The sequence below is a fragment of the Helicoverpa armigera genome, chromosome 14 (assembly GCF_030705265.1).
Source record: "Helicoverpa armigera isolate CAAS_96S chromosome 14, ASM3070526v1, whole genome shotgun sequence".
NCBI lineage: Eukaryota > Metazoa > Arthropoda > Insecta > Lepidoptera > Noctuidae > Helicoverpa > Helicoverpa armigera.
The window spans coordinates 6590500-6611013 of NC_087133.1; the positions used below are offsets into that span (position 1 = coordinate 6590500).

General features: G+C 35.6%; 1 protein-coding gene across 1 annotated transcript in view; it reads left to right on the forward strand.

Moving 5' to 3' along the window:
• LOC110378841 (lachesin) overlaps positions 1-20514 on the forward strand; it is a 47492-nt gene that overhangs the window by 16257 nt on the left and 10721 nt on the right. Inside the window, exons 3-4 of the mRNA XM_021338252.3 lie at positions 6653-6780; positions 7847-8032. Coding sequence (XP_021193927.3) covers positions 6653-6780; positions 7847-8032 — 314 coding nt within the window. The remainder of the gene's footprint in view (positions 1-6652; positions 6781-7846; positions 8033-20514) is intronic.

Below are 20514 nucleotides of genomic sequence, written 5' to 3' on the forward strand. Positions count from 1 at the left end.
ATTTTTTGATAAAGTTTTTGTATTGAAACTATAAAAAAAAAGTATATATGGTGTGAAAGTATTCGTATCTGGGTTTCGGACGTTGCTGCTTGGAATATTGCATTCTCATCGATTTTACACACGTATGCAAATGTTCAGTTTAAAAACCGAACTGCATTTACATTTGTACCACGGCTACAGGAGAACAAAGGCAGAATCGTGTAAAATTACGGCGTCATGTAAAAAACATGTCAAGTCAGAGTTCGGGCTGCACGTTTAGCTTCGTTTCTTTCTGTACGTGTTTGTTCGGAACGTGAGTTAAAACTAGACCGCACTTCACGTGATGTAGCAAATTGTTGCACTTTAACGACTGTCTACAGTGGCGGGCTGCAGTTTAGAAGCAATACCGCCCCAGATTCCCTCACGTACCGCCGACGCGCCTCCGCCAGACGTAAGGAACCCGCACTGAGCGCTGCCCTACCGGATTCCAAGTTTAATTGAAAACGCTTTATATAACCTTTTCTTTTAATTGTTTAAGGCTCTCACTTCATCCCTGCCCCGTGCTCTGTGAAATGTTTAATTATAGTTCCTAATGAAAACTCTACAATTTAAATAAACACGTACAATATAAATAATGATGTTTATGTGCAATGCGAACGATATGCGTTAAACCCACATCGGATTACAGCTAATCATTGGATTAATTGTATGGAAATTAGTGATCGTACGCGTGGTGAATTTAACGCAATTCTATCAGAATGTAATTATAGACGTCGATGAGCGTGAAATACTCAATAATTGGAACACGTAATCGAATAATATGGAGGGCTCGACCGGTGACGTCCGGTATAATTGATATAATTATTAAATTTATTCATATTGTCTGATAGAGCTTTGTGGCGCGACCTGGCGGGACACATTCATACGGCATGTGACTTATTTTAAAAATTATTATTGTTATCAAAAAGCCCCTCAATATTACTCGAACACATTTTATGAATTAGAGTGCCTATACAGTAAAAATATTACAACAAAGGCCGATCGCTAACATTAAAATAATAAACAAAAAAATGCTTTTAGTAAATAAATAAATTTTCAGTTCACACTATTCATCCTGAGTTTTATTTTTTATTTTATAAATATTTGTGTTGTACAACGCGTTGGTGATTTATTACTTTAGATATTATTTTATCCATGGCTCGGGTGTGGTGGATATCAAGATAAAGGGGTCGTCGGTCGACAAAGTTCGTCGCGTAGCCGCCAGCGACTGGCCCCGAGTTATTAATTTTCATTTGACTCAGATAAAAGCCTTACTTATTGCTATTAAACGTCTTTGAGTAATTTGTTTTGTGACATCTTTGAGTTTTAAACCTTACGTGGACTTTTAAAACTTTAAATTAATGAGCATTTTAATCTATGCCATCCTTTGTATTTCTTCAGATTCTTAAGATTAGAATTAAAAGGTTTTTTTTTTCACTATTCTCTTTACTCATTTCTATCATTCCCATTCATTAAATGTAACCTACCAACAATACTTTTAAGGTAAATTGACCGTCCTTTTTAATTTAAACTCTGTAAATATTATTTTTAACTCGATAAAGGGATGATGTGTGACCGGAGACGAATGACGAATGTTCCGTATCGGGGTGTTATTAATTTTCATTTGACAGTCGCATCGCGGCTGTGAGCAAGTCACACGACGATGTGACGTCACAAAGCCCGCTTGTACTATAAACACTGCCTCGTTTTGTTCCATTATCGGCTCACTGTGGACTTTTATTCGAAAAATAGTGTTACACTTGTATTTGTGTAAAATGTTAGCTGCACTTTATTCTACATATATGTATTTAATGTTGGACTCTTACTCATAACATGTAAAAGCTGCACAAATGAATTCAATTAACGAATTCTGACATTTGCATTTCTGTGTTTATTTGGACCTTTGACCTAAGAAAACAAATCAATTTAAAGCCATAAGGGAAGTCGGTTAAAAAGGTTTAAAGCTGCTTTTTATGTGTCCAGGCCTCGAAGTATGAGAAGAGGAACTGCATTTTTATTATACTAATTAAAATGCCTCATGAGGCTCAATATAGGAGACCTACAGTAGAATGGACACGAAAGTTTTAGGCACACATCTGACAAAATAATCTCTAATAAATACGTTATCAATCGGTCAAATCAAAAACTGTAAAGTATTTCCACAATTTCCATATGCACATATCAAAACTTCAAAGTATTATCAATAATTTTCTCCTCATATATTACTTGACTTCATTGCATAGATAAAGTTTTACAGTAGAATTCACAACGGGCGAGTTGTGAAAGCGGCGAGATAGAAAATCTTAAGTACTGAGCGAGTGAACACGTAAACAGCAAAGTTAGGACCCTATTACCGAAGCTGTGTGAATTAGATCCATTCCCATTTAGTTCACAAGGGTCTTATTACTAGCTCTGATCTATAAGTCCAGTCAGGCGTGATTGTTGATTTGATTAAATTATTTCTCATCGTTTTATATTTCAATACAGAACTGCATTCGATAAAATGTTTTGTTTATTGAATCTAAATTACTCATTTATTTTATTTTGTAATTTTTGTGTTATTTGTCATGAAATTTTTCTGATACACTTGATTTTATTTGGGCTAGTGGTCTTATACCGTATCATATTCGTGGTAATGACTGGAGTAGGATTTTAATTCAAAATATTTTTACTAAAATTAAGTTGCAACCAAATCAAATAAGTCGTGCGTCAGCATGGTCAATACTGATTTGCCATTTTAACACAACATTTTTCCCTTTACAAGTGTTTACGTTGAGTTTTGTGTATATGCGGCCGATATTGGGGTTCTATTTGGTTCCATTTCCCAAATTCGGGGAAACGATGAAACGACTAATGCCAATGTGGGTTGTACCGATAACTCGAACAATTGGTGACAAGTAAACGCTCTGCACTGAATATATAATGGGCTACAGCGCCTAGTGCTCTTAGTACTGAGGATTGCAGAACTATTATTTAGGTTTCCGTTTTGTCTGTATCAATGAATTGTTGTATGTAGGTACCTATATTACCAAGAATTGTTATGTTTAATGTTCCACATGGATACTAATGCATCTATTTCAAATTTCTGAACACTATTAGGCGATTCGAATCCATATGGGTTTAGTTTCTAGATTATAAAATGTAACCACCTGTATACCTGCCTTCCATATGTTATGGAAGGCAAATGAAGAATTGAGTATAAAACAAAAATAATGCAAGCGACGCAGCGAGCAAAAGCAAGTGTGAAAATAAAAACAAAGTACGTGTGTCGAAGTTATAAAATATAGATAAAAATTAAAATTTTCCTTTTCACAAAAGTTTTAAACAGGCAACAAAACATTTTATATTCTCTGCAGACTGTTTATGTTAATTCTTTGAGCTTAAGCTTTGAACTGGTAACCTTACTTTGCAGTTTATAAAGCGGAGGTATTTTCTAACCACAGTGTTTTTAGAAAAGATTTATTCTAATCTAGTCATAGATTAACCTAAGTGATGTATGTTACGTATACTACTGAATTACTTTATACATACACAAGGTGACATTAATGTCATGTTACCATGTTTTGATAACTGAATAAAATATCGATAAAAAATATGAAAAAAACTTTGATTGTTTCGGTTTTTCATGCAACCTGAGTGCTTAGTGCGAGTTTTCGTGAATTTTTTTACGGACTCACATGAGAGCGCGTATACTAAGATTTGTATGGAACAAAAACAGCTCCACCTAGTGTCAAAAATTGGAACCTGTTTTTGTTCCATACAAACAGTGTTGCCAACAGTTGTAGAAGCTTACCACCAGAGTCAACTTTTAAAACCACCAGAAAACCACTAACAAAAATTTATCCCACACTTAAAATCACCAAATTCACCACTAAAAAAATATTGTTTATATTTTATTGTAACCTAAAACAATTTAATCATCCAAAGATGTAACTCGGCAACGATAGAAAATTAAAACAGACAAAGCATTACATCTGTTTAGCAATTCATCCGACCCGATCCGAATCCTTCACAAATTATAATCGGCGTAGTAGTTTCACAAATTGTTTAGTTACGCATTTGACCAATGAATGAGTACTTAATATAATTATATAGTAGTCGTTCACCTTTTTGTTTTGTAGATGCTTTTTTGACATTCCGTGAGACTTCAAATCTCCATAGTAACTCCTTAAAGTTGTACCACAAAACTTACATTTCGCTACTTGACCCGCAGTACTTTCAACATTTCGCCACTAAATAGGGGACTTAAACCACCAGTATTAGTGGAAAATCCACTAAGTTGGCAACACTGCATACAAATCTTAGTATACGCGCTCTCATGTGAGTCCGTAAAAAAATTCACGAAAACTCGCACTAAGCACTCTGATACACGTTTGTTTTTGTTGATGAAAAAACAAGGTTAGAAGTGCAATAGACCAGTGATTTCCAAGTATAAACGACTATGGTTAAAAAATATTTTATTTTCCGACATGTGATATTGGAAATTTCAATGCGTGTAACATTGGAATTTTACATTGTAAAACAAAAAAACTATATTATTTTAGATAAATGGAATTTTTATTGCCTTTGTCCCGAGGGAATCTGGAATCGGATAAAAAGTAGCCTGTTTGTTCTTCCGATATGTACTTAAGCTGTGCGTGAAAAAACAGCAAAAATATAAAGACTGATATGTGAGAACTTATTGCCTTCTTAATTCTTTAATTTTATTTGCTAGCTGAATTTTCAATGGCAACAATATATGTGATAGTTATTTTTATTAGCTTATTTTTTTAATGTCCTCAAATTGTTCTCTATTGATTTGTAAAAAAAATGGAAATGGCTAGTAGTAGACTAATGTTTTTTTAAATCAAAAATTAAATATTTCCACCAAATGAGCATTTATACGAGCAATTAAGTATTAGTCAAAACCAGTGAAATGTTATTTTCAGCAAATTAAACAAATCCAATAACCCAGAACTTGTTTGTAAATAAATTATATTGTGCTTCCAATCAATTTCACTTCTATGCAAATATTTGTGTATTTGCTTTAAATTAATATTTCATACCAATACACGTTAAAAAGAGGTCAATTACTCGGAGTTTCTATATTATAAAAAATATGATTTTACTACTAACTTTAAAATGGCATAAAATTAATTGATCAAATAAATAATATGTTATTTTGTAATTTCATAAGTACATTAATTCTGTGAACATTTAACATTTATTTTCGCTGTTGCTGTACCGCATATTTTAGCTAAATATTTTGAAACCGGTTTAGCAAGTCTGGTAGCAATATTTTTACATCAGTGAGGAAATATAAATTGAATCGTGCAGCACAAGTTGATTATCTAGCCGTGCGACTGTCTCGGGAGATGATATAGGAAAGTAAGTTGAAGTGGAAAGTAGACCATTTTATTGCGGCAAATCGACGAATACAGAACGCTGTGTAGGCAAGGAAAATGCGGACCGAGTGAGCATTACTTTTCGTCTCCGTCAATACGAGGGAAGTCACGGGCTTTACAAATTCTACTGCATGAAACCATTTGATTTGACTTTTCACAGATATCTCTGTCATTACAAATGAATGAGAAAAAATAATGGAGGCACCTCCGTTTTTTTAATTGAATCGTTTGTGGCTGAAGCTAAAAAGTGAAAAATTTATTTAATCTCAGCCCCGCATTAGCCGAATTGAACGAAAATATTCGGCGTTCCGAAATCCCGCACGAAGCCATTAATCGTTTTGATGTCACAGTATGGGACATTTAGTGTGACCCTTTTTATGCGCCAACCTTTCCCGATTTACGTCCCTAATCGCCGAATACCGAATGCCGAAAACTGAAACTCAGGCGTTCATATGGTCAGCGCGTTAAAACGGCGGGTACTGAGTGGTGCCAGTTCATTGTGAAGGATTATACAAATGATGTTTTGGTACATGAGCTACTGTATTTGTTTCGCAAATCGGCGCTCCGCCCGCCGCCCGCTCCCATACTCTGGATGGTTCTTGCAGATTTAGACTCGCTTACACTATGCATATCTTTTGTTCGGTATACGAACGAACGCTATTTACTTCGATGTTAAAACGTATTCACGGGAATTCATTTATTCTCAGCTTTTCAGACTCAACGTTGGCAATATTGGAAAAATGCTGATATTATTCGATACGTTCTCTTGTTCAATGTATGATGTGAATTAAACGGGCGGTAGAACTTTCCAGTAAACAAAGTAGTTCGTTGCGATTTTTGGTTACGGATGCGAGATTTATTTAATGAAAGTAGATCAATTGCTATAGAATTCAGTAGCATCAGCAATTTCCCCACTTTTGTTTGTGCAAGCCTGACCCAATTTAAACCAATTTGAAAGGCCAATTCGACCTGTATTTCTTCTGATTGTATTTGGCTATCGTTGAATATAAAGCTGATCCGACTGTACGCTGTATTGTTTATCAAGAGTCCCTGCAAAGTGTCAGTTAATTTATTCTAGTAATTGTGAGCTGGGTGGATTAGCTTTTGTTTGAGGAGTAAATGGCTAGTTAATGGCTGCCTGACTTTTTGTATACAGGCGATGGTCTTTTCTCCTTAGTTTTTGTTACGGTGAAGTTTTGTTTTGTTCTTAATGCTTATTACGGTATTTAGAAGGTGATTTTTGTGTACAGGCCAGCTGCAAGGGTCGGGCTACACTGAACAGGAGCCTGAATTTCTGTCGCCGCTGGAAAACCTGACGGTGGCTCAAGGCAGGGATGTGCACTTCACGTGTACCGTCAACCATCTCGGAACTTATAAGGTAACATATGATACAGAAGAAATTATAAAAAATATATTGGATATGCACTTTATTTTTACCAGTAATGCAGTATATGAATTTGTCAAATACCTAAGAGGCTCGATGTTACTTTGCTATAGTTCATATTTCAAATAGTTTGAGTTCTTACTGAACTGTTTCTTAATTAACTACTATATCTCAATATGAAGAAAGTTATTACAATTGTTACAAGTAATATACTACTACAATATATTAAAGTATCGTGTTAATGCGAATTGTCATTGCTGTTTATCAGACCACAAAGTTTAATAAACTCGAGCCGTAAACTGAAAACTAAATACATATTTACTAACTAGTAGTTTAAAGTAGTTTGCCCCATTTCATATCAACTTGAGAGTCAATATTTTGTGGCGGTAACAAGGCCTTACTCTCTTGCTTTCAAATAATATCAGAAGAATTTTTTATACCAATTTCTTATTGAAACTGGCTTCAGTGCTGAAAATCTGTAACAAATTATCCACAAAAATCTCAGGAAAATTAATGCAATATAGCAAGCAGTGATACCTATTCTATACTGTGCACAAAAGGTTTTTATATGAAATCACTCTCTTTTCGGAAAAGTATTTTTATCACGGTGTGGGTTGTACAATAAAGCCCAAAAGAATGAGACAAAAGCTCCAATTACAGATTACAATATATTTGGGTAATATTTAAAATGTAATATCCATTGAATTTCATTTCATTTCATTACTTCAAAAATGAGATGAACTTTAATGTAATCTCTCTGTACGGAATTATTTAATTAATAAAGTTCTTGAATGAAATTTTAATGCAATAATTATGCATTCTGGGAACACCCAAAACTGAACTGTCTGATTTAAACCAATTTTATATTTATGTATGTAATTATAAATTCTATAAACACAAATAAATGCTTTCAACGAAGTTGGTTCTATAATGCATTCTCTTTGGCGTTCAGTTACTTTATATGTTTTGAATCCATGTAAAGTAAAAAAGAACAATAAAAAGTTCCACGAACTACTTACCTTCTTTCTAAAAAAATAACATTAAAACCTTTTTTCCCCAGGTGGCCTGGATAAAGTCAGACACGAAGACAATACTGGCCATTCACACTCACATGGTGACATTAAATCCTCGGCTGTCAGTGACGCACAATGGTCACAACACTTGGAAGCTTTACATCAGCAATGTGGAACCGAAGGACTCTGGCACCTACATGTGTCAGATCAACACGGACCCCATGATGAGTCAGGTTAGTGACTAAAACCCACCATGTTCCTTCTTAAGCTCTTTATGTACGGTAGACTGCACATCAGTGGTAATTATCATGCACCTTAACTCAATATTAATAAGTACGATTTTCCTATAAAACTGTTACCACTGACCTGAAGTTGACTGTACCAGGGCCGTGATAACTGTTTCGAACAATCCCGCAGGCTTTGGTCCTGGTGGTATCTGACGTGGAATAGCTCGTAAAAAAGTATCTCGATGGCCAAGTTAGTGCATGTAATTCGTCGTCATTTGTTTTTGGTATATAAGGAGCTATTTCTATATAGGCATACGTAAAAGTAGTAATTCTATACTATAAAGAGGCTCCTTAATAAATGTATAATGTACATAAAAATGGTGAGTCATAATCCTGCCAAGTGTCGAGCTTTTAGGGCTGACACTACAGAAATATATAGCACTCTCGCCTCATAAGGGATGCGATGCACGTTCGTGCTAGCGCTCAAAATGACTGATACGACTTTCTGATGAATTTCTAAAAGGTCCACGACGAAAATTTTTCACGCAATTCATAAACATTAATTTAGGAAACGGTGGTTATAATTAATCGTAGAATCAAAACCAAACCACTGACCCGAATAATAGATGATAATTCAATAATATTATTATTGCATCTCTATTGTGAACTCATGAGTAAATAATTGACTATATACCTATTATTACGCTTATATGACAAAGCACTAAATCATTTACATTAACATAGTTTAATTAGAACACCATGGCTTATCAATAATACAGAGTAATTGCAGTTGGTTTCAATTTGAATGCAGTGCCGCCGGCTAATATTAAAATGTATGCAATCGATACAAATCGTCAGCTTGCATCGCTCCGGGACTATGTCACGTGCCAAACGTTTCATCTAATAAATTAAATCCGTATTCTTTGTACTTCTTTTGTATATTTCACATAATTCATAATGGAACGCGTTTTTGTTGAACGCCGAACTCTTTGACTTTTTAGTGATATGAGTAATGCCTCGGCTGGCTTTTATCTTACGTATTTATGGGTAGCCTCTGCTCAATTTTATTTTTATAAGTATGTATCCGACGTAAGGTTTGTATACTGAATACAAATAAATCAATCTACCTACCACATAATTAATTTGTGATTGCTTCTACCATTAAGTGATGAAGTAAATAAATAAAACAGTCTATAACATAAATAAGTAAAATAAGCACGTTCCATTTATCAAATCATTATACTATTACGACGCATAAAAGCGGGCAGCTCGTAATATTTCTTTGCGTTCGGTCCAAGGCTCGTGTATCGGAAATACTGACTAAAATTGACAGATTAATGATCTATCAATTCTGAGATAAGAATCTCGGCCGGTTCTGCTTGGCTAGACGCAAAAATATATCTAGATGGAACAACGATATAAGGCCATTCAACATACAGGCTGAGTGTTCTGAGTAGGATTTTTAATATTGAAAAAGAAAGTGCTAAGAATATTCGACTAGAGACTAGACTAAAGTCTGATAACGAAGAAACTGATGGTTCATTTTAGCAATGTCAGATTACATGTAAGCCTGAGTCGGGTAATATTCCTTGCTCCTTTAAAAACAGATAAAAATCTTAATTTTTACAGCGTAAAAACAATATTTCTAAAAGACTTTTGAACTTATATTTCCGTGAATAATCCTTCGATAGATTCTCTTGATCCATCGTAGCTACGTTTGACGATCGCTCCATGTGCTCAGAAATTCGCACACTAATGGCTATCCATCGAACCATGCAATAGTTTGTAGAATAGTGTAAGACCAGTGACGTGGCAAGCCAATCATTCACCATCTCTGAATCCATCAATCCGAGGAAATCTTCGAAATAACTTAATCTCAACTATTGAGATGAAAATGTGCTCCGTTGTCTATTTAATGTACCTACACAAATTTGTTACTACAAGCTTTGTTACTGAAATAGTCCAGGAAGTCCGTTAATCACTTTTGTCACCGTAACAGAAAATGTAGGAATATTTTTTATCCCACGATGTCACTTGTCAACTTAGTGGTACCATTTACATCCAGGTAAACCAAAAAGGCAGTGAACTTGAAATACAACCTCAGCCACGACCGTATTCCCATGAATATGTCAAAGAGTAGACAAAATTGTTACGGCGAGGCGTCGTTCCTAGCAAGCCCGTGACGAGTAACTTTCATACAATATTATTATAACCGAGGAACTCGGCTTACCCGAGCTAGCGATATTTTACCGCAAAGGGGTATTGGATGGTGTATTTTTAAATCTTGATTTTATTTTTGCGTCGTAAAGTTGGCGTTATTATGTCAAGTTTCTCATAGATGGCAGTTTATTGAATAGTATGAGAATTATTTTATGACTTCATTTGAATGCACTATTGCCTTCCGACTGAAACAGTTAAAGAAAATTTACTAGCGGTCTGTCCCGGTTTCGATAAATATTTGTTTACTTAAGCTGAAACCTAACTGGTGAATTACTATCTATTCGTGCAATATTTTTTTTGCCGCAAACAGTTTGTTATGTATGTAGGTATATTTACTTCCAAACGCATTAAACTAAACATACTAATCGGCAAATCTTATCAAGGGGATCAAATTAAATTTTCTATTCTATGGGATTCACGGAACTCGATATGGGTTTCATAGAGCACAATAGGTGTCATGGAGAACTGTGCTCTGTTAGGCACTTGACCCAATCACTTAACGAGAGCCCCTCAAGACGTTTATCGGCTATCCTCGGTAATGGGATTATCACACTTTATAAGATTATATTACGCCTAATAATGTTAATATCCAGTAATTGGTTTTATAGACGATCCCTTCTTTATATAGGAATAATAACTACGAGTCATCATTATCTGTGCAGCCTTTGCTCAAATATGTTGAGATTCCACGACCGACATAATTTAATTATGAGTTATTTACAAACATTGATAATGGAAATGCTACTGTGATGGGTTGCTTTAACTAACGTTCTCTTTCACAGAAGTTGACCATCAAACAGAATTTTATTAACAACTTGCTGCAGAAATTATAAAGTCGTACTCGTATTATTTTTAACTTTTGCAAACATCTACATACTTGCTTGAAACCAAGTGGTATTTCAGCCAGCGTTAAGTACCAAGCGTGACGCTGAAGCTGAATATTCGCTGTTCAGACAGACCGCAAATTGAGCATAAAAAAGATTTCACTTCAAACAAAAAACTATATTTCTACCTTATAAAAAGCAAAGCATTTTTCTAACATACTTCGCAGAATTTCCGTTAAGACCTCACCCCGTTATCACCGCACGGTTTGCCCCTAACCTTCCATACCAAGCTGGTTATGTAAATGACAAAACATTTTATGCGACTCAAAGCTTCGGTATGTTATTTCGGGGAACAGAGTGTCTTTCATAGTCATGCGGGCATTAAAATAAACATTTTGTTTGTCTGCGATATAAGTAGATACTTGCCAATTTATTACGCTTATAACTCGTGGCGGAAAACTTTTGTTGTACGAGGTAACCCTTAGCGTAGTTCCGTTTTGTTTGGTCTCGTTATCTCGCGATGAGATAAACAAGTAGGTACAAGTAATAGGGCTGTGCTAAACATTCTGTTGTTACACGGAGCTATGTTCGAGGAAAACTTTCACGTAATATTTAGAAAATGTGATCAATATTCTGTGTTTTTTTGCTTGTTATACAAATTCCTTGTTGGTTATTCCGGAGTTAGAGTTTTATTGGCTAGCTGGTTATTTATTTTTTGTGTATAACAATGTGAATGTTATTGCTGCGAATAAAGTAAACGTGTTTTGGTTGTTACTAGTTTAGTTTACTGGTGTCGGCAAAAATGCATTTTCATGAGTCCGATTTTTTGTTCTAGTTTACAAAAGAGGCAGCAGTCAGTCAGTCATATATAACTTATAAAATTAATTGCAGTAATCTATTTTTATACGTTGTCAAAGTTATACGTACCTGGTTTGTTAATACAATTCTGAATAAAAACCACAAAATATTGGTTATAAATAGCACTGGTCTACAATCGATGGTTCAATGGGAGCGATATCTTTGGCGCTTTAATTGAGTTTAGTTTCACTTCCCTTTGTAACCTTTGGAATTCAATGTAAACTAGAGTTCCGTTATAAATACAAGAGGAAAAGTTGGTAGTGGATGAACTAACGTCATATTTATCTACTTTACAAATAGACTTCACCGCATATGACTCCCTGTCTATGGCTGTTGAGATATGCAATTAAAACAAAACAAAATTCGAATTTATTTAAAAAAATCGCCCAACTATAATCCAGCCGCATAAAGCGCTTAATAGCTTATTTATCTTAGCGGGTAGTGACAACGGTACCGCGGCACCACGGGAACCTACCGGTGGAATTTTGTTAAGTCGTGCGAGGAATGCACGCGCTTGCCAAAGGGAGGCGTGGAATGTCACCACAACATCTTCATGAAGAGACAACTTTCAAATGTTCTACGTAGCTGTTTATGTTGCTGCAAAGCGCTTTACAACTACATATTTGCGCTGCAGAAATTTTGAGCGCGATAGTTGCTTTGACTATGCGTTCCCAGAAATGTCTGTGTTGTTTTGAATGTTAGATATATTAGGTATGGAACTAGTCTGCTCGATGTTGAAATAATTATGTAGTTATTTAGATAATGATTGTTATTTCTGGATACACGTTAATTGGCATTTGTTTAGGGCAATGTTTTGTTTATAATCTCAAGTTCTGGTTATGTTTAAAATACAATAATTATACTTAAGTGTTTCTCACACCACTTTGAACTGTGAGCCTTAGTCAAGTTGATGCCTAAAAATATAATTTATGATAGGGATGACATTTTTTTATCTTACTCATTTAACAAAATTAATCCCATTGTTCAAAGCAAGTAACACATTTTAAAGCTTTATAATGCAGGCAATATTCAGATAGAACCGTTTTTCATCATGACTCATGGCTCCGTCTGTTTTGTTCTTTACATTCATTACTTTAAATTGCGAATCCTCGCGAGCACGATTTGACTTTTTGTTTTAATGTTAAATAGCATTTCTTAGTTGAATTAATGGCTAGTTTCTGCATAATTAAGTGGGATATTTTGAGGTTCCTATTAAAATTTTAAAATTAGATATTTTTTATAAAGGTATCGATTTTTTACTCGTAAAAGACTTGCGATAGATAATGCCAAAGTAAGTATTCTTGTAAGGATAATCTTCGTTGATATCTCACTACAAAGGAGACTGCTCACTTTACCTCTCATAGTATTTGCTTAGGCCCGCTATTACTTCGGCGCCAGCGAAAAGCCTTTTTATTTACACAAACTGCTACTAACACCTTCTAAGTGTTAAAGTAAAGAATCAAGCCACTAGTGCAACTTAACGCTTAAAATGTTGACACTATTAACGACGAAATGGTGCTACAAAGGCGCAAATAAACATTCGATTGGTAAGAAAATCTAAATAAAATGATGTTTCATGAAATATATGTATATGATTATTTTTATGTCACATACCAGTGCATATTACGGTTCACTTTTATTGCATTCATAAATATTTTATTAGCCACTCTTTCCAACACAGAAGTCACATTAGCAGTCGCATAGCTGCTCTTATTATTCAATTTATGATACCCATTGATTATTATGTAAATATTATATTTGCGAGTGATGCATTATTAAGTTTTTATCGGGTAATTACAATATTTCCATCAACACAACAAACACACACAATGGTTTTACCGGTCATCATTCACGGCCAGTCGGCTTCAGGCAATTAAATAAATATTGACCTACTAATTGTTTTTGCGGCATTGATGGGAGGCTGTGTTGACAGAGGTTGTGATGGACGACCCTATTTTTTGTAATCCTACCCCTTTTTCTCGCCTCAACAAGATCACATTTCAACAAAGCAAGTGGCCACTATACGAAAATAAAGCGCTTTCCTATCAATCAATTGAATTACAAACTTCCAAACTTTGCCGTTCAAATAAAACTCAGTAGCAAATTTAAATCCGTTTTCATAGCAAATACTTTGCATAACTTAAACAAAAGCAATTTCGTAATTACAAATCAATACGCCAGTTCATAAGTCCGACGGATTGTATTAAATTGTGAGTATTTAACGATTCGGCGAGGCTCTATATTTAATGTAGTACCTAGGCCGTTACGTACCTACTGCGAGGGGAGTCTATACACGAACGTATAAATAAGCCTTCAGCCGGCTGTTAGCGACGAAGGGTATTTTCAATATGGGTAATTTCGCCTGGAACACAAATACTTTAGCAGCTTTATTGCATACTCGAGGATTAACTCGGTATATGAGCGTTGAAAAACGAGAGCTTCTGGTTTCCAGTTACATACAAAAACTCTTGGTATTTTATCTTAATTACTTAGAAATCTTTGTGAGAGAAAATCCCTACCCTTATGTTGTCCATCGTCGCGTAACTTTATGAGGGGATTACTTTTATGACCGGGATTAAAGTCCCGTTTGCGAAATGTTTACAGCGCTGAACTCCGTGCCCAGTTGTACGATAGATGCTCTATTACTACGGGCCACGATTTTAAAACGACCAGTATAAAACATTAAGAACTCCTTTGAGGTTTTCAAAAAGCCCAAGAGTTTCGGGCGATGCTAAATAATAATGAAATTCGTGAAGTAGAAGAATCTTCACAATTATAAAGTTTATAATAAATCGTTCCTCTACCTCATAGGATAATATTTAAGGAATTTTCATAACGAAAGCTTTGCAATTTAACAGGTAGGCGAAAGGCTTTTTGGTATTTGTAAAGGTCAGTCGTGGAATTACGACGGATTAGTAGAGTATATCAGAAACAGCAATAATGCCGTAAGAATAATGAACAATACGACTAATAGTTTTGTGTTTGTTTCAATACTGTTGTTTGCTTTGCGTGAAAGTAACTAGTATTATTGAATTGAGAATTTCGATTCCATACAATAATTTAGGTGGAATTAAACAACTATTTGGTTGTTATATGAAAGGTCCGCACACAAATTAAGCCGTTAGCTGGGTAGGTATAACTCGGCGACAGCACAGAATCCCGCCGCTGCTAAGGAGCTTCATTCTTGGCACCATAAACACATTCTTCGACACATAGTTGCCTCGTGATGTCGCAACTAAAGCCCGCCCTAACAAACACTTAGTAATACGCCGACGAAGGAATTCGAGACGCTCCGAGGAATCCTTCCTTGTAAAACGTGAACCTATTGTGCATGTTATACAATTATTTCACCTTCAATATTAAGCTGAGGCTTTAAAGCAACCGCCTTAAATTCAAGCGCTTCTAAATATTGTGGCAGAGCTTAGCTTCCTATGCGGGATTTACGATGCTTACAGGATTATACGTAAGCTCGTTGAAATATTATCTCCAGCCATGTTTACTCTAGGAATAGTCATAGTTGTTCTAGTTTGTCATGTTTCCAGTATACAGATATTATGCCAGTACTCTGGCGTCGGCTCAGTTTGTACTATCGCTAACCGGATAACGTGCCAAAGCTCGTTGAAAGTAAAATAAATAATACATAAAAGGAAAGTAAGTAGAAAGCTAGAGAGTAGAATCAACAAGTGAATTATTTCTTAGCCGAAAAATCGGCAGGCGTTACTCAGCATTCTTTTGTTATGTCGGGCTACAGGTGCGAGCTCAACCAAAGTATTTGCTTTTTCATAAGGGTTTGCCACTCCACAACTGAATACGGTGAAAGCCGCCTCGAGAATACATCAATATTTATAGTGTCTAAAGAGATTTTTCTCTTATTATACAAAGTTTTCCTTTTCACGTTTATTCTAACGTTCCGGATTTGGCAATACAATATGTGAAAAGTTTTTTATTTCGACAAGAGATTTATATTTGTGGTAGCTACTTACGCATTGAGTCGTAAATGCAGCAGTATAAAAGCCAGGCGCTGGGTCAAAAGGGGGTGAAAAAATAGGCGATAAAGTGACGGCTGTCGTCCATCATGGCGAGTGTCAGGCGAGCGGCTTTAGCTTCAAATAATTGTTTGGACGCATCGAGTTTCCGCGAGCTAATCGTCGCAGGCCGGAAAAACTGTCTGCGTCCGGCGCAAGCATTCACGTGCAAATGTTTACTTACTCCATCTCGCTTAAACCTTAAATCCCAGCAACTATAAAGAAAGCGAGGTCACCACACTATTACCAACTTAGTATTTTACGATGCAATTATTCGGGCGAGCTGGTTTACAGCGTCATAAGTAAAATAAGCAATTACTAATCCGGCTTCCACCCAATAAGCCAGAGCTAAGAACTAATTCGTAGCGTATGGTTACAACAGACCTAAATAGGTCAGCTGTTTCAATTGCTGTCAAACGCTCTGCATACCAATTAAGCTTCAATTAACTAACCGAGTTATAATGATAATCAATCAGGTGTATTCACGATGTACCTGCCCATATAATATATCAGGAGCTTTGTCTTCGCAATACGTACATGTAGGAAAACGATCCAATTTGTTATTTAGAAGGAAACAGGTAAATGTACGGGGAAAATAATGAGAACCGCCAACAACATTGACCCGCAGTGACGTGTAAAAATCGGTACAGTTTGAGCACGTGCGAGTTGCTTGTCCATCTTCGTGATCGCAGCCCAGCTCGCAGCACACGTCAGGACCTTACTCAGCTGAGATGTTTCACGGAGAAAACAAATGACTCACTTACCTGTTGATGCCCACCCTACGGAGCGGAACGAGCCTTTGAATCTATAACTTGAACGATACGATTGCGTGACTTGCGTAGTTCCCGCTAGTGACAATGTATTTTTCTGTTATTCTGAGCGTGGAATGGAATGAGAATGCTTTTAGTTATGTTATAGGTACTTAAGTAAGCTATTTCATAATTCAATTCAATTCGTTTGTAATTAAAATGTCAGTAAATGTTTGACATAATTCGTTTTAGGTACACTATACTTCATTTTTGACATCATTAATTCATTTTTCACTATACTTCAAACAGTATACGTCCACTTTTGTAGTGACAATAGAAACTTATTTACCGCACATGTATACTCTTTTCTGCAGAGTATTTATTTGCATAGTTAACGTGTTGCCCAGAGGACGGTCCATAATGTTTCATATAGCACATTGTATATTCAGCGACAATAGTATTACATACACTTATATTTATTTATAATGTGAGGTCGCGCGCTTCCCGGATGTAAATCTCGTAGCCACTCGGTTCGCGGGCTGCACCACGAATTTACATAATTCATGTGACACGAAACTGTCTCCAAGAATTTACACTGCAGAGAAAAGAGATAGAAAATGTTCCCAACATTATGTGCTTACGTACATTGTATGAAAGCCGGACATTAGAATGTGTTGGGAATATCAGCAAAAATGTAACAGAAACTTTGTCTATTCACAGTTTAAAGGGAGGAAGTTGAAATTATATCTGTGAATATTCGCTAGAGGAATGCGTCTCATTCAGTGGCGCTCAGTCGTGCAGCTCGCGAGGAATTCTGTCAAAGTCCGTGTGTCGCTGGTTTCCTTCGGGATCGGAGACGGGACAATACGTGCACCGTATAGCATTCTTTATAAACGTTATTGCTACTTCAGCTGTCACAACGAATAAAAGCCCTATTATTCATTCATTAATGCAAAATTATTATTTATTGCTATTTCAATAACCTTTCATCGTAAATTAACTTCAAGCTACTTACTTTGATTTAATTTTACGCCACCAAAACGTCCTTTTTGTATCAGCATAAACGTCTACTGTCGCGTAAAAATAAACAGAAAATATAAAAAAGGAAAATTACTCTTTGTCTTTTACCATCAAAGGGGTGTTGTTTAAGGTACAAAAACATCCAAGTGGCGATTTTCGGCATCTACCTGGCCCCCGAATACCGGGGTCGGGGTTACGCGGGGAATTTTGTCAAAGTCACTCCGCTCAGCCCAGGAATGGGGACAATACGTCTTCATGCAACATTCACGGACCTTCGCCCTTACATTATTAGAATGGGGACGGAACTATACGAATACAAACTATGGAATTCTTATCATCTTTAAGATACTAAGTGACCCATAACTCCTTAAATTCTATCCAATCGTAGTCGGTTAATCCGCTTTCAGACAAAGGACTTGCATAAATGTTATCTTAGGTGCTATTGTGCTTAGCGGGAGACAAATGGTGCAATATGATGTAACACTATAGCAGTGTTCTCTATTAACTAATGTTCAGGGGTTTAGCCATTAAAGTTAGCATCTGTTCTACAGTTTGCAAAGAGAAACTTCTGTATAAAGTGCTTAGTGCAAGAAATATGACTAAAAGGTTATGTAAATGAAGATATTTATTTTTATTTTAATGAACATCCGGTTTCCTTAATTTTTATCGCTGCATGGCAATTAAACAATAACAATTCGTGTATGAAACTAGTGTAATAGTCGATTTTCCTCCGGCAGCGTCGCTGTACGTTAAGTTAGTTGTTTTCTCGTGGGAGCGAGCGCCGTAATGACTGTGTTTTCCTTTGTCTGCAGCGCGGACCGACTACGAGTATGTCAGTAATGTCCCCGATTAATATCTGTGTGTTGCGTGCGACTCGAATACGTTCAAGTTTTTACAGCCCAGTAGCCAGCTTAATTGACTTCAACAAATGGCTACCATGTACCAATTTGTAACTTGTAGCAGTGCTACGTGTTCGTAGCAGTGGACGTACCGTAGCCGCTACGCTTCCATCGTTTAATTCGGCCCGTCTTACTAAAGTGCTACAGCTACAGTGCATTTAATTCAGTTTAACGAGTTTTACTTCATCTCATTCCATTAGCAACACATTTTATTCGCACGGGTTGAAAAGTAATGGCAGTTTGTTAGTTTTGAAAGGCTAGGTCGTTGATTTAAATGAACATTTAGCGTGATTTAATGTTAGGAAATTGTTTCCATGAGTTACTTTATAGTGGCCAGAAAAGTGCTATTATAAGTGTCAGATAGTATTTTAAGAGAATGGCACATATTACCAAGTAATATACTTTTTCTACATTGTTTAACGTAGAAGGAAAAAATAAACCCGCTGTTGACTTCATTAAAGCCGTGTGTGCTTTATGACGGTAATTAATTGTTATTCTCACAGCAAAATGAACGAGTATATTCTGCGTCGTTTATATTTTTATGTGATTAAAATACAAAGACACACTCGGCAAACATGTTTCTTCTAAGTGTGTGATTAGAATGCAATAAACAAAAGACGTTTGACACAGAGAAATTTCAAAATAAAACAAAACATCGTGTCATTCTAAAATTCCGCTATGTTTGAAATTCAAATGCCATTCAAATTGTTTATGCTTTATTCTAAAACAAAATACAAAAGAGATTGTTTCATATTGCATAACAAATTCTGGAATCAGTTTGAACGTAATTTGTAACTGAACTAATGCGAGCTTTGTTTATGCAGTAGTATTTTATTAGATAACTGGTAACTGCGTATTGCGATAACCGTTATTTTGACCGTGTAAGTAAAATTAAATGCTGGCGCAGTAGAATTGTGAAATACGCACACATAGTTTTTATTTGGTGCACATAAAAAGTGAAATTCCATTTTACAAAGTGAGTTAAATATGCTGATTTTTTTTAGTTTGATCACAGACAGCTTACATTTAATTGTAAAATAAAAAAAATATATCCCGACGAATTGAGAACCTCCTCCTTTTCGGGAAGTCGGTTCATAAGCAGCATGACTATATATAAATAAAACGATAACTATGTAAGTAGTTGACTGTACCTTAATATATGCTGTTTATACATAAAAAAAAATACTTGAATATCAGTTGATATTTCTTAAGTTTTTCAGCATGTGGAGAATATTTTAACATTCAATAATGTTGTATCAAAACTAGGCATAGTATCGGTACTGTATCCCAATCATAATAACCATTAATGAGGCAGCCTGTTCCCAGCAACTAATAAACGAAGTAATTATAAACCATATCCTAATAATTAAATAACCTTCATTGTGTATGTACCCTCGCCTAACCGATAACCCAAGGATCTTAATTACAAACGTGACAGTTATTAAATATAGCTTGTAGTGTCGCTCAGCCATAATTAATAACGGTTAGAAGTCACACATACATTAGGTTAAGGCATTCACTATTGAATAGATACCCGTATACTATAATTACATGTAATAATAATTATATACATATGTACATGTACATGTTTTGGTGGATCTTTAAAGCATTGTGCTCATAATGCTCTCTAATATTACGATTAAAAAAATTTGGTTTATATATAGAGGACAACAGTGCAACAGACAGACATAGAATACTTTTATCCAGGTGCAAGACTCACTTTCCAGTTGAAATTAAGTTTGAGATGAAAGTAATTGTATTGTAATGGAATAGGTATCAAGTTATTCCGTCCATAGAGAAACCAAAGAGAAAAGTTAATGTCACGGATACATAGGGCCAAATTACTGGAATCAATTAAGCAGAAGCTCAAAATTCAAAGAAAGAATAAATCTG